Genomic DNA, 14,020 nt, shown 5'->3' on the forward strand with positions numbered 1-14,020 from the left:
GAAGTGGTTCTATGGTCTTATACTCTTATCATTTCATAATTTTAGGTTCCCCAAATAAACTTTCAGTGAAAAGTTCTTAAAAAAAGAAGAACATTTCCACTAGTAAGTTCTTTTGTTGAATGGAAAGATTCTACACTCTTAAAAATAAAGGTGCTTAAAAGGTTTTTTTTACAGCAATGCCATAAAATAACAATTTTTTGTGGTTCCACAGAGAACCATTTAGTCAAAGGTTCTTTAAAGAACCATCTCTTTCTTATACCTTTTTATAATCAATATACAAATAATCTTTTGTGAAATAGAAATGTTCTTCAAATGTTCTTTATGGAACCATTTAGACAAAAAAAGGTTCTTCTATGGCATCATGAAGAACCTTTATTTTTAAGAGTGAAGAAGCATTTTTGGTTCCCCAAAGAACTTTCAGTTAAAAGTTCTTAGAATAAGAAGAACATTTTAAGCCTTTTTCCACTATAAAGTACTTTTGTTGAATCGAAACGTTCCACATGCTTGAAAATAAAGTTTTATTTGTTTTTGTTTGTTTGTTTGTAGTGATGCCATAGAAGAACCATTTTTGGTTCTTCAAAGAACCATTCAGTCAAAGGTTTTTAAAGAACCATCTCTTTTTTAACCCTTTTTATAATCTGAAGAACCTGCTTTCACAACAAAAAATCTTTTGTGAAACAGAAAGGTTCTTCAGATGTTAAAGGTTCTTCGTGGAACCATTTAGACAAAAGGTTCTTCTATGGCATCATGAAGAACCTTTATTTTTAAGAGTGAAGAAGCATTTTTGGTTCACCGAAGAACCTTTCAGTTAAAAGTTCTTAGAATAAGAAGAACATTTTAAGCCTTTTTCCACTATAAAGTACTTTTGTTGAATCGAAACGTTCCACATGCTTGAAAATAAAGTTTTATTTGTTTTTGTTTGTTTGTTTGTAGTGATGCCATAGAAGAACCATTTTTGGTTCTTCAAAGAACCATTCAGTCAAAGGTTTTTAAAGAACCATCTCTTTTTTAACCCTTTTTATAATCTGAAGAACCTGCTTTCACAACAAAAAATCTTTTGTGAAACAGAAAGGTTCTTCAGATGTTAAAGGTTCTTCGTGGAACCATTTAGACAAAAGGTTCTTCTATGAAATCGTGAAGCAGCTTTATTTTTAAGAGTGAAGAAGCATTTTTGGTTCTCCGAAGAACCTTTCAGTTAAAAGTTCTTAGAATAAGAAGAACATTTTAAGCCTTTTTCCACTATAAAGTACTTTTGTTGAATGGAAAGGTTCCACATGTTTGAAAATAAAGGGGTTTTTGAAGTGATGCCATGGAAGAAGCATTTTTTGGTTCCTCAAAGAACCATTAGAAGAACCATTACTTTCTTGGTCTCAATTATCTTTTTCCACTGTAAAGAACCTGGAAAGAAAGATTCAATGTATTTGATAGGTTCTTCGTGGAAGCGATAGAACCCAACAGAGAACTTTTATTTTAATTTGTGGTTCAATAAAGAGCCTCCCAATTCCACAGAAGGTTCTTTACAGTGGAAAAAGGTTCTTTAGAGGATTGAAATATTCTTCACACCAAGAAAAGATGGTTCTTTTAAGAACTTTTTTGTAGTGATGCCATAGAAGAAAAAAAAATTTGTTCCACAAACCTTTAGTGATCAGTTCTTAAAATAATCATTGTTTTTTTGGTGTGAAGTACATGTTTAATGATCTAAAGAAGCTTTTTACACCATAAAGGACCTGGAATGATTCTAGGGATGTTAAAGGTTCTTCATGGAACCAAAAGAAGTCAATAGAGAACCATTTTTCAACCAATGAGCCTTTGAGTAATCAGTTCAGGTGTGTTATTTTATTTTTTTTCCATTATAAAGAACCTTTTGCTCAATTGAAATGGTTCCAGTGATGTTAAAGGTTCCTCGTGGAACCAGTAGAAGCCTATGAAGAACCTTTAGAGTTTGGCAGGTTTAAGATGTTCTCGCTCTGACAAACATCCCAAAAAAACCCATCAAACCAGACACCTAACCACCTCAGGCTGGTCTTTCAATCTGCTGTTAGATTGCTTGAATAGTTTAATAAAATCACATCAGTAGAATAAACTGGTTGACTAATTAAACATTATAATATTACGTGTTATACCGTTCATTTATGCTAATATTAGTGGATTTTTACGTAACAATGAGAAAATTACAAATTTATAAAATGAAGATTTTGGGAAAACATGTTTAATTTTCATTAAAATAATAAGACAATGCAAGAAAAAGGATAATGGTCCTTTAAAAAAAAGCTTAATTTTACATTAAACGCTATAATTATTTTTTTGTATTATTATTTTTTAGTGAAATGTGAGATATATGCAGCAGACTGAAATCATGTTTTTGTTTGTGTTGATTTCTTTCTCTCCATCAGTCCACTAACCCACAGCTGAACTCTGTCCCTCTGTGTTAGCATTAGCATTAGCATTAGCATTAGCGCTTGTTTTAATAGCTACTTCATCTCTCTTATATTCTCACTGCTCTTCTGTTTAATCAAGTTTGATCCGTTTCATGCAGTCTGATTCTGAAAGGTGACGTCTCATTTATCGCTGGAGGCTTTACAAGGGAAACGGGAAAGTCTTTGCAGTATTAAACAACGAAACTATGGGATTATTTGGTCAAATAACTAATAAAATAGTACAAAATTAACACAGTGACATTTTGAGTGGATTTTAATAACTAAATATAAATGTATTATAATTAAGTTATTACATTATACAATGACAAGTGCAGTATTTTTTTTATTTGATTGATAATATTAAAATTAAAAACTGAAAATGATAAAATTATTATTTGGTTATATTATATTATAATATAAAATAATTCAGTGGCATTATGATTAGATTTTTTTTCACAGATGGATAATATTAAAATTAAAATTCATAAAATAATAAATATAAGAATGAAATGTATAGTTGAACATAAGTTTATTATGATTTAAATATTAAATAATATTATTTATATGTAATATAAATATAACATAAAGTATGTTTTTTCACTAATGGATAATATTAAAATGAGTAAACTAAATAGAAGGATGAAATATATAATTTAATATCAGTTTATTATTATTAAAATGAAAGCAATGACATTTTTATTAGATTTTTCACTGATAGATAATAATAGAATTGATAAATATAATATTAAAATTATATAACTTATAAATTATATAAATGTATTATAAATACGCGAGTGGCATTTTGAGTAGATTTTTTTTTCACTCTTGGATGATATTAAAATTAATCAATTGAATATAAGAATAAAATGCATAACAAAATATTAGTGCTTTCAAACTATTAACCAAAATAAAAGTTTTTGTTTACATAATAATATATATATGTGTGTACTGTGTATATTTATTAAGTGTGTATATGTGTATATATATATATATATATATATATACAGAATTTTTTTGTATATATTAAATATATTTATTTATAATATAAATTATATGAACATAAACATAGACATGTAAATATTTTCAAAATATACACTGTATTTATGCGTGTTTATATCAGCACTACAAAACATACATTTATTATTATGTAAATATTAACATAATACAGAGACATTCTGAACACATGTTTCACTAAAGGATAATATTAAAAATAATAAATTAAATATAATACTATATATAAAAAAATACATTTATTACAATTGAATTATTACATAATACAGTGCCATTATGAGTAAATTTATTTGGTTTGATTGGATATATTGAAATTCATAAAATCAGTATTAGAATAAAATAATTTAATATATAACTAAATATACTTTTATTATAATTAAATGATTGTTGATACGTCAACAGGACGTATGAACAGTGTGTTTCCGTGTTTATTTTCCAGTGTTATCTTCTTCTTCCTGACTTAAGTGTATGAATGTTTGATTTGCTGTCAGTATTACAGCATTAGCGTGATGTACAGTATGTGTACAGTATGTGTACAGTATGTGTACAGTAGAGTCTGTGTCTGCAGGACTTTATTAATCAGTCCAGATAAAGATGATCAGTATTCTGGATAATCGAATGTCAGAAAGGTGTTCTTCATCACTCACAAACTCAGTGTTATCTTCATCGCACAGACACACATATCAATAAAGTTATTCATACAGTGATATTGCAGTAAGTTAAGATCGAAGGTGAAAATAAAACATTAGACTAATGCATATTAGTATATTTCCTCTTCTGATTGATTTCAGAAATCTGCACTAATTCACATGAGTTTTCAGAACAGTGATCTGAACATTAGATAAAGCTAGAATAAAGACTGTAATAAATCTAAAGTATGCAAGTTTCTGGGTTATATCAGTGTTATTGTATTAGCATCATATAGTGCTATAATTAAGATATTTTTATATTCTTTTTAATTTTAAAGTTAGACTTTTTGTAATTTTGTTGTGTCTTGTCTTAAAAAAACCATTAAATATATGAATGTTTTAATAAAGATACTATAATATGCATATTAAATATACATATTAAGATTTTTTTTTTTTTTATAAATATGCATTTATCTGCTATAGTGATTTAGAATTTGTTTTTATTTTTTTGTTTTCATTTTAAATGTTTTATATATGTATAATACATTTTTGATACAGAAGTTGAAGCCTATTTTAAGACCATTTGGATTTTTTTAAAGGTTTATAAATAACCTAACCTAATTATTATTATTATTATTATTAAAGAAAAATATATTATAAAATATATTTGTGTCCCTGGAGCACAAAAGCAGTCTGAAGTCTCTGGGGTATATTTGTAGAAATAGACAACAATACATTGTACGGGTCAAAATTATCAATTTTTCTTTTATGCCAAAAATCATTAGGATATTAAGTAAAGATCATGTTCCATGAAGATATTTAATAAACTTCCTAGCGTAAATATATAAAAACGTAATTTTTGATCAGTAATATGCATTGCTAAGAATTAATTTGTAATGATTTTTTCTCAGTAATTAATTTTTTTTATTTTGCTCCCTCAGATTCCAGATTTTCAGATAGTTGTATCTCAGACAAATATTATTTATTCATCTTTCAGATGATGCATAAACCTCAAAAAAAAAAAAAAAAAAAAAAAAAAGGACACTTATGACTGGTTTTGTGTCACATATAAAAATATACTGAAAAGCATTCATGCTTAATTAATAGTGAACTGTAATTAGATTTTTATTTATTTTGCATTACACTAACAAGAATCTAGGGGTGTTTTTAAGTCATGTACTGTAAATGATGTTTTATTGTTTCTAAAAACATTTATATATGAAAATGTTGGGGTGAATAGTGACCTAGGCATGTTTCTGTTCTGATGCATTGGGCTGGTGATAATGCTGATGTTATCAGGAGTGTCCGATCGAGCGTGTGTGTGTGTGTGTCTGATCTGTGTGTGTCAGGTGGTGGTGAACGCTCTGATCGGGGCGATCCCGTCCATCATGAACGTGCTGCTGGTGTGTCTCATCTTCTGGCTGATCTTCAGCATCATGGGAGTCAATCTGTTCGCCGGGAAGTTCGGCCGCTGTGTCAACCGCACCGGCTTCATCTACAACGCCTCCTTCATCAACAACAAGAGCGAGTGTTTGGAGATGAACAGCACGCAGTACTACTGGACCAAAGTCAAGGTTAACTTCGATAACGTGGGCGCTGGGTACCTCGCGCTGCTGCAAGTGGTGAGGATCCTCTTCTGTTAATAAACCAGCAAACCTGGCCTTATGTGCATTATGATGCTAGCTTTAAACTAATTAAATATTGCTTGTTCCAGCGAGCCGCTCTAACCGTGTTCATACTGTTGATTCTAACCAGCGCATTGTAAAAACATTCCCACATAAATCTTAGAAACTAATTTTTGACTTTATTTTATATTTTATTTTTAAGTTACGTTTCTATGGATTTGTGTTTATTTTTATTAGAATTTAAAGGCATTTGGAAATATTTTTTTATTGCTCCTAAAAACTGATTTATATTTTTATTTTTATGTAATGGAAACCTTATATGCAGTTCAAATAAATGCATTTAAAATTTAGGCATTTATATTTAAGCTTTTATATTATTTGTATCTATTTATTTTAAAGTAGTTAAAGTAGTAAAAGAAAATTTAAATACTGTTATTTAGGTATTAATATTTTATTATTTCATATTTCATACTTTATTTTTCTATGTATTAATATTATTATTTATTGAAATTGTAATTTATTCACAGTCACAGTAAATCCAGATTTGCCGACTCCTCTGTACTTCAATCAGCTGTTCTCTTTAGATTTATTGCAAAAATCACATTTTTTAAAAAAGTTTGCGCCATTTTTTTAACCAGTGGAACATAAATTAAAAAAAAAAGAATAATAAAAAATTAAAAAATAAATATATAATGTTTGCATTTTCTAAAATGTTTTTTAATTCATTTTTTGCATTGAAATTAAGAAATAAAATTCTATTTAAAAAAGTCTGCATTTAAGAAAAACATTTATATTTTTTTTTTGCATTGAAATTCAGAAATTACTTTTTTTTTAATAGTTTGAAAACTGTAAAAAAGTTATACATCTTTTGTTTATTTATTTAAAAACATTTAATGTGATACAAATATCATTTTTATTAATTATTATATATTTTTCTTAAATAAGTCTTTATAGTTTTTATTTTTATTTTAGCTGTTTTAGTAAGTTACATTTTTCTTCAGATTGTCTCCTTTTATGTACTTACTGTTTTAATTTAATGTCAGCATAGTTTTTATTATTTTATTGTTTTATTTTATATTTCAGTTGTAATTATTTTAGTAAGATTTAATAGTTTTACAAACCTAATTTTGTTAATTGTATCAGTTACTGTTTTTTTTGTAAATATCTGTATATAGTTTTTATACAATTTAATTTCAGGGGTTATTTTTTTTTTTTTTTTTTTTAGTAAGTTTTACATTTTATGCAGATTGACTTTTATCGTTTTTATCAGTTACGTTTTTTTTTTATGTCTTTATAGTTTTTATTTTTTAGTATTTCAGTTTTAGTTATTTTATTAAGTTTTAAGTTTTTACAGATTGAGTTTAGCCATTTTTATTAGTTAGTGTTTTAAGTTTGTTTTTGCTTTTTTTGCATTTTCAATAAATCTTTTTATATTTATTTTTCCTCCCAGTTTCAGTTAATGTTTGTTTTGTTTTCAAATACGTATATTTAATATTTGTTCTCCTTCTCAAGGCCACGTTCAAGGGCTGGATGGAGATCATGTACGCCGCGGTCGACTCACGATCCGTGAGTAAAACTGTTTTAAGATCATAAATCCAGATTGAAACCCTTATGAACGTATGGTTTGCTCATCTGAGCGTCTATAATCTACTGAAACAGGTGGAAGAGCAGCCCATTAAAGAGAACAGCCTGTACATGTACCTGTACTTCGTCATCTTCATCATCTTCGGCTCCTTCTTCACGCTCAATCTCTTCATCGGTGTCATCATTGACAATTTCAACCAACAGAAGCGAAAGATAAGTATTAACGCCAGCAGAATCATGGGAATAAAGCGTGTAAATGTGATAATAACAGAAGAGTTTCTCTGTACTTAGGAGGACAGGACATCTTCATGACAGAAGAACAGAAGAAATATTATAATGCCATGAAGAAACTGGGATCCAAGAAACCTCAGAAACCCATCCCAAGACCTACTGTGAGTATTCAATGGGTTTTTGATCAAAATGAGCCAATGAAGTCATGTGAGCACAAAACCAGTCATAAGCGTCCTTTTTTTTTTTTTAAATTGAGAGTTATGCATCATCTGAAAGCTGAATAAATCATCTTTCCATTGATGTATGGTTCAATATTTGTCTGAGATGCAACTATTTGAAAATCTGGAATCTGATGGTGCATAAAAAAAAAATCTAAATATTGAAAAAAATCATCTTTAAAGTTGTTCAGATGAAGTTCTTAGCAATGCATATTACTAATCAAAAATTACGTTTTGATATATTTACAGTAGGGAATTCACAAAATATCTTCATAGAACATGATCTTTACGTAATATCCTAATGTTTTTTGGCATAAAAGAAAAATGTATAAATGTGACTCATACGATGTATTGTTGGCTATTGCTACAAATATACCCCAGAGACTCGAATGGTTCGAATGGTTTTTGACTCTTTGTATCTTCTTGGTTGGATTGTTTTCTTCTCAGAACCCAATCCAAGGATTCTTCTTCGACTTGGTGTCCAAACAAGCCTTTGACATCATGATAATGCTGCTGATCATCCTGAACATGGTGACGATGATGGTGGAGACGGACGAACAGTCTCCCAGCATCGAGATCATCCTCTACTACATCAACCTGGCCTTCATCATCATCTTCACCACCGAGTGCATCATCAAACTCATCGCCCTGCGCTGCTACTTCTTCACCATCAGCTGGAACATCTTCGACTTTGTGGTTGTCATCCTCTCCATTGTGGGTAAGGGGTTAATTCTGTATATATAGCTATATTTAGTTATGACGAGTTAACTAAGTTATTAAACTTATAAATAAAATTTTTTTTAAAAGTTTTTTACTACTTTTATTTTTAATAACTATAAATATAATTGTATATTATCATTTAAAATATAAATATACAAATATATGCATTTTTGTAAAAAATATATATATTCATTATTATACTTAAACAGTAATTTTAAATATAATTGTTATATTTTTTATGCATTTTTTCATGCCATCCGTACTTTTTCAGTCTAATATATATTATAATTACTAAGCTGAAAAGAGTCATTAAATAATATTACATTTATTTTTATTTTATTAAAATTTATTTTCATTAAATAATATAAAAAAAAATATATTCATTTATTTTTTATAAATATTTTTTATAGATTTTTCATGTCTCCTATACTTTTTCAATCTTACATATATTTTAATTGTTAGCCTGAAAAAGAGTGGTTGGCATGAAAAAAAAACATATAGTCATTAAAATAATTAAAAGAATAATATTAAATAGCATTACAATTTATTTTACGTTTTATTATTTTTAATAACTAGAAATATATTTCTACATTTCTCATGTCACCCATTCTTCTTCAACTTAAAGTTGAAAATAATTATTCAAATTATTATTATTTTTAATTTTGTCATATATTTATATGAAAAGTGTTAAGGATTTTCTTAAATTTTATCTCTCTTTCTCCCTCTTTATATATATATATATATATATAAATAATCAGACATATTTAATGGAGTAAAAATATAAAATATTTTTTAATACTGTTTTTACTTTTTATAAATAGATTGATTTATTTTTAACAAAACATTTTACATGTCTCACACCCTTTTTCAACTTTGTTAAAAATTATAATTTCAATAGTAAATAAAATGTACAGTATTATAATCCTACATCATATTTTTTCTGCATGAGGCAACCAGTTCTATTCAATCTTAGATTAAATTGTGTAATATCTCTCAAGATACAGTAAGATACAGTAGCTTTACCGTCTGGCCTTGGCGTTACAGATCAAGGTCTAAAGGCATTCAATGCAATTTTGTAGCACTTCACATACTAATAAATAGGCAGCTGGTGTTTAAATGACACGACGAGATGATTTTGAGACCAGACGCCCCTCGTGACCCTGATGAGAGAATGAGGAAGGCCAGAGGGGTTAACAGGCGCGATGGTTTAAGGTGAAGGTAGTTTGGGCAATCAGGGCTGTCAGCTCAGGTGATTGGCCAGTGATTGAGCTCTCAGTCCGAGCTAAAAGCTTGACGTGGTTTTGTGCCACGACCCCCTGCAGCCATCTGTATCTCCACAGGGTTAAAAGCTTAAAGACTCAATGCCGCAAATGTAAAAACCAGCCATTTAACTCTTAAGTATGATCGACTGTTCAATAAATCAAGGTGGTCATGGTCAGAAACAGTGTTGGGTAAGTTACTCTAAAAAGTAATTAATTATCTTCAATAGGGTCATTCGATTACTGTACAAATTACTCTTTGCAAAAAGTATTTAATTACTTAATACTATTACTTTCTATATCCTATATCAACCTTGACAAGTTAATGATACAAGGATAGACATGAAACGGTTATTTTAATACTTTCAAAGGACTACATAAATTATTCTGGTTATTTAGATTAGAGTCCAATTCTTACTATTAACTAACAATTATTTTGCCCCGAAATACTCATAGTAAAGTAGTTGTAGACAGTTAAGTTTAAGGATTGGGTAGGATTAAGGATTTAGAATAAGGTCTTGTGGAATAAGACATTAATATGTGCTTTTTAAGTAATAATAAACAGCCAATATATTCATGCTAATAACCAACTAGATTATAAGAACTGGACCCTAAAGTGTTACAAATATTCGAACTAACTGATTCGAACTAGTGAGAATGGTACATAAAAAAGCATGCATTTTAAGGTTAGACTTTAAATTTTGATGTTAAAACCACTATTGTAAGATCTTCTTCAAGCGAAATTGAAATGACAAAATTTGCTGTCTTTGGATAATTTGCGGCAAATGTAAGATGACTCAATGTTATGTAATTGTTATAAGTGTTTGTTTGTTTGTGTTCGGTAAATTTGTGATGAAACTGATTATATTGGCCTGATATTTTCCCACCTTTTTCCCTATCATGCTTTAGAAATCATCGTAAATGATCTATCAATTGAAATCTTAAAAACTCAAAATTCAAAACAAAAAATGATTTTATTCATGAAAATTTAAGTTTGGATAGTGCACTTTCGTGTCTATGTTCTAAAATGGGAGTGGCAGTTAAGGCCCGTTCACACCAAGCGCGATAACGATAAAGATAACGATAAAGATAACGATAAAGATAACGATAAAGATATAGTTCTAAAAATCATTCTCAATATTAAAGAATAGCAGAATCCACACCACAAATATAACGATAAAGGCACAGAGAAACGATATTGTTGGTATCACTTTCAGAACGTTTTTTTTCCAGCTGATGAACGATACAGACATTGACAGCCAATCAGAATCTATCCTGCTATAACGAACTGGAGAATTTAAAGCGGCAGACACGCATGTGCTTAGATAATAAACAGACGATATCGTCCGCTTGTGTGGACACTAATATCGTTATCTTTATAGTTACCTTTATAGTTATAGTTAGGAATTTATTGAGAGAAAACTCGTGGTTAATAATGAATAAGTGTTCCCTTTTCTAAAGTGTTACCAAACATTGAACTCAAACGCTAACTTTAATCGGTGTCTCTTTCTCATTGCAGGCATTGTTCTGGCGGATATCATCGAGAAGTACTTCGTCTCACCAACGCTCTTTCGCGTCATCCGCTTGGCTCGAATTGGACGAATCCTTCGGCTCATCCGAGGTGCGAAGGGAATCCGGACACTACTCTTTGCTTTAATGATGTCACTCCCCGCGCTCTTCAATATCGGCCTGCTGCTGTTCCTCGTCATGTTCATCTACGCTATCTTTGGCATGGCCAACTTCGCCTACGTCAAGAAACAAGGGGGCATCGACGACATGTTCAACTTCGAAACGTTCGGAAACAGCATGATCTGCCTCTTCCAGATCACAACGTCAGCCGGATGGGACAATCTGCTCAATCCAATCCTCAACAACTCTCCGGAAGAGTGCGACCCGTATGTTCCTCACACTGGAACGAACGTTCGCGGAAACTGCGGGAATCCTTCGGTGGGCATCACGTTCTTTGTAACCTACATTATTATTTCGTTTCTCATCGTGGTCAACATGTACATCGCGATTATATTGGAGAACTTCAGCGTGGCCACCGAGGAGAGCACAGAGCCGCTGAGCGAGGACGACTTCGAGATGTTTTACGAAGTCTGGGAGAAGTTCGATCCAGAAGCGACGCAGTTTATCGAATACTCTAAACTTTCAGATTTCGCAGACTCACTCTCCGAGCCGCTGCGTATCGGCAAGCCCAACAAAATCAAACTGATTTCCATGGACCTGCCAATGGTGAGCGGTGACAAAATCCATTGTTTGGATATCCTCTTCGCGTTTACCAAACGTGTTCTTGGAGAGTCGGACGAAATGGATGCGTTAAAGCAACAAATGGAAGAGAAGTTCATGATGGCGAACCCGTCCAAGATTTCCTACGAACCGATCACGACGACGCTTCGTCGCAAGCAAGAGGAAGTTTCCGCAATCATGATCCAACGCGCATATCGGAGGCATCTACTGCGACGGCAGCTGAAACAAGCCTCGCTACTTTATCGTCAACTCCACATGCCAGACGCCGCCAAAGATGGCGACAGTTCACCGGAGAGCGAAGGACTTATAGTTGCGATGATCATGGAGAACTACGGCGCTGAAGCCGAAGTTACGGAAACAATGTCAGCTACTTCGTGTCCACCATCCTACGACAGCGTCACACGAGCGACTTGTGAGCTTTTTCACTCTCTAATCCCAGATGCCGCGAACACGGACCTGAGCGAACCTTTCACAGACCGAGATCGCGAGACGTTTCTGTGATGACGGACGTCTTTTCCTTTTGTTTACCGAATGTAACATAGACACAAAACCCAAAAAGAGGTTTTTGTAGACTGTTTTATTTCTCTTGTGGTTCATGTTTGTTTGAATATACAAGGGGAAAGTGTCGCAGACATGCTCTTTGAACATGCACACATCAACCTTCACAGTTTCAATGCATGAATGAGATTCATAGTCGCAGATATAGAGGATGTAATCACCGTATATTAGACTGAAAGCAACGTAAGTTCATTAAAGGTCTTACTTAAAATGGCGTGATTCCTTTTAAGATTTGAGATGATGTAGAAGAAACTTAGCGGTGCATCCATGTTATAAATATTCATACTTTACGCTTTGGAAAGCATGACGATTACCTCTTTCTGATTTGTGTCGCTAGCGATGAAAAGGCAGTGGTATTTGCACTTTCTGATTTTTTTTTGCCATTTCTTATGACGTTTCGCTAGGTGTTGTTATATCAAGACTAGTAAAAGACAATCAAATGGTCATTTGCTTAAAACCTGTCTTTACTAAGTTCTTGCAAACTATTGCACATGCTTCCTTTTAAACGCGCGACACATTTGTTTCTATGGTGAGGTATTTATTTTGCATGCGGAAACTGCATGGTATGGAGGGGTTAACGAAAAGACTTTCTTTTTAATTGTTTTGCACACTATACGTTAAGCAATAATTTGCTACTTTTAGGAATAACATTATCGATATTTATTGGAATTAAAAAAACGTGTCAAAGTTTCTACTGTAACGGCCTTCAGCTGTAACTGTGGCTTATATTACTAGTGAAGATTATAGCACATGTGTTTTTCTATCTCAAACTGACATTGAACGCGCCACCGTTTGGGTCGGGTTGGCAGGTTTGGTGAAGGGCTGTTTTATGTAGCAATAGATCCCAAGTGTGCCTGCTAGAACTAAATCCTGTGTTTATAATTCATCTTTCTTCATGCATTTGTTTTGGTTTTTGTAAATCATCAACAGACTCCCCATAAATAGCATCAGACGCAAACCGTTCCATTGGTGTGTTTGGAGGAATTGCACAGCACATTCGCTTATGGTGGTTTCTATCAAGAAACCCCAGTAAAAAACACTACCTATTCATCGAGACAAAAAGCCGAAATCTAAAAGAAACATTCTGCAATATATCATACATGGCTGTATATTAGTGGTACAAAGTACAAGGGAATTGTCCAATGTTTGACTAGTTCATCTGAATCAATTTGGATGCAAGCAAACTTCCAAATATTTCATTTTATTGCTGTCAATTAATCGCGATTAATCACATCCAAAATAAAAGTTTTTGTTTACAGAATATATATGTGTACTGTGTATATTTATTATATTTGGGTGACCCAGATACACTAAGGTATGTATTTTGAAAATATTTACATGTATATATTATAGTGCTGCCAAACGATTAATCGTGATTAATCGCGATTAATCGCATCCAGAATAAAAGTTTTTGTTTGGATAATATATGTGTGTATATGGTGTATATTTATTTAGTATATATAAATACATTTACATTACATTTACATACAAACACATGCATTCATATATTTAAGAAAA

At 31.3% G+C, this 14,020-nt stretch overlaps 1 protein-coding gene across 2 annotated transcripts in view; it reads left to right on the forward strand.

The window, feature by feature from the left end:
* Positions 1 to 13,565, forward strand: part of scn5lab (sodium channel, voltage gated, type V-like, alpha b) — a 143,337-nt gene extending 129,772 nt beyond the window's left edge. For both annotated transcript variants that reach the window (XM_059525275.1, XM_059525274.1), the window contains 6 exons: positions 5,407 to 5,679; positions 7,195 to 7,248; positions 7,342 to 7,483; positions 7,558 to 7,658; positions 8,163 to 8,433; positions 11,214 to 13,565. In XM_059525275.1, coding sequence (XP_059381258.1) covers positions 5,407 to 5,679; positions 7,195 to 7,248; positions 7,342 to 7,483; positions 7,558 to 7,658; positions 8,163 to 8,433; positions 11,214 to 12,445 — 2,073 coding nt within the window. In that variant the 3' untranslated portion in view covers positions 12,446 to 13,565. The remainder of the gene's footprint in view (positions 1 to 5,406; positions 5,680 to 7,194; positions 7,249 to 7,341; positions 7,484 to 7,557; positions 7,659 to 8,162; positions 8,434 to 11,213) is intronic.
* Positions 13,566 to 14,020: the final 455 nt, after the last annotated feature.

The sequence above is a fragment of the Carassius carassius genome, chromosome 35 (assembly GCF_963082965.1).
Source record: "Carassius carassius chromosome 35, fCarCar2.1, whole genome shotgun sequence".
Lineage (NCBI taxonomy): Eukaryota > Metazoa > Chordata > Actinopteri > Cypriniformes > Cyprinidae > Carassius > Carassius carassius.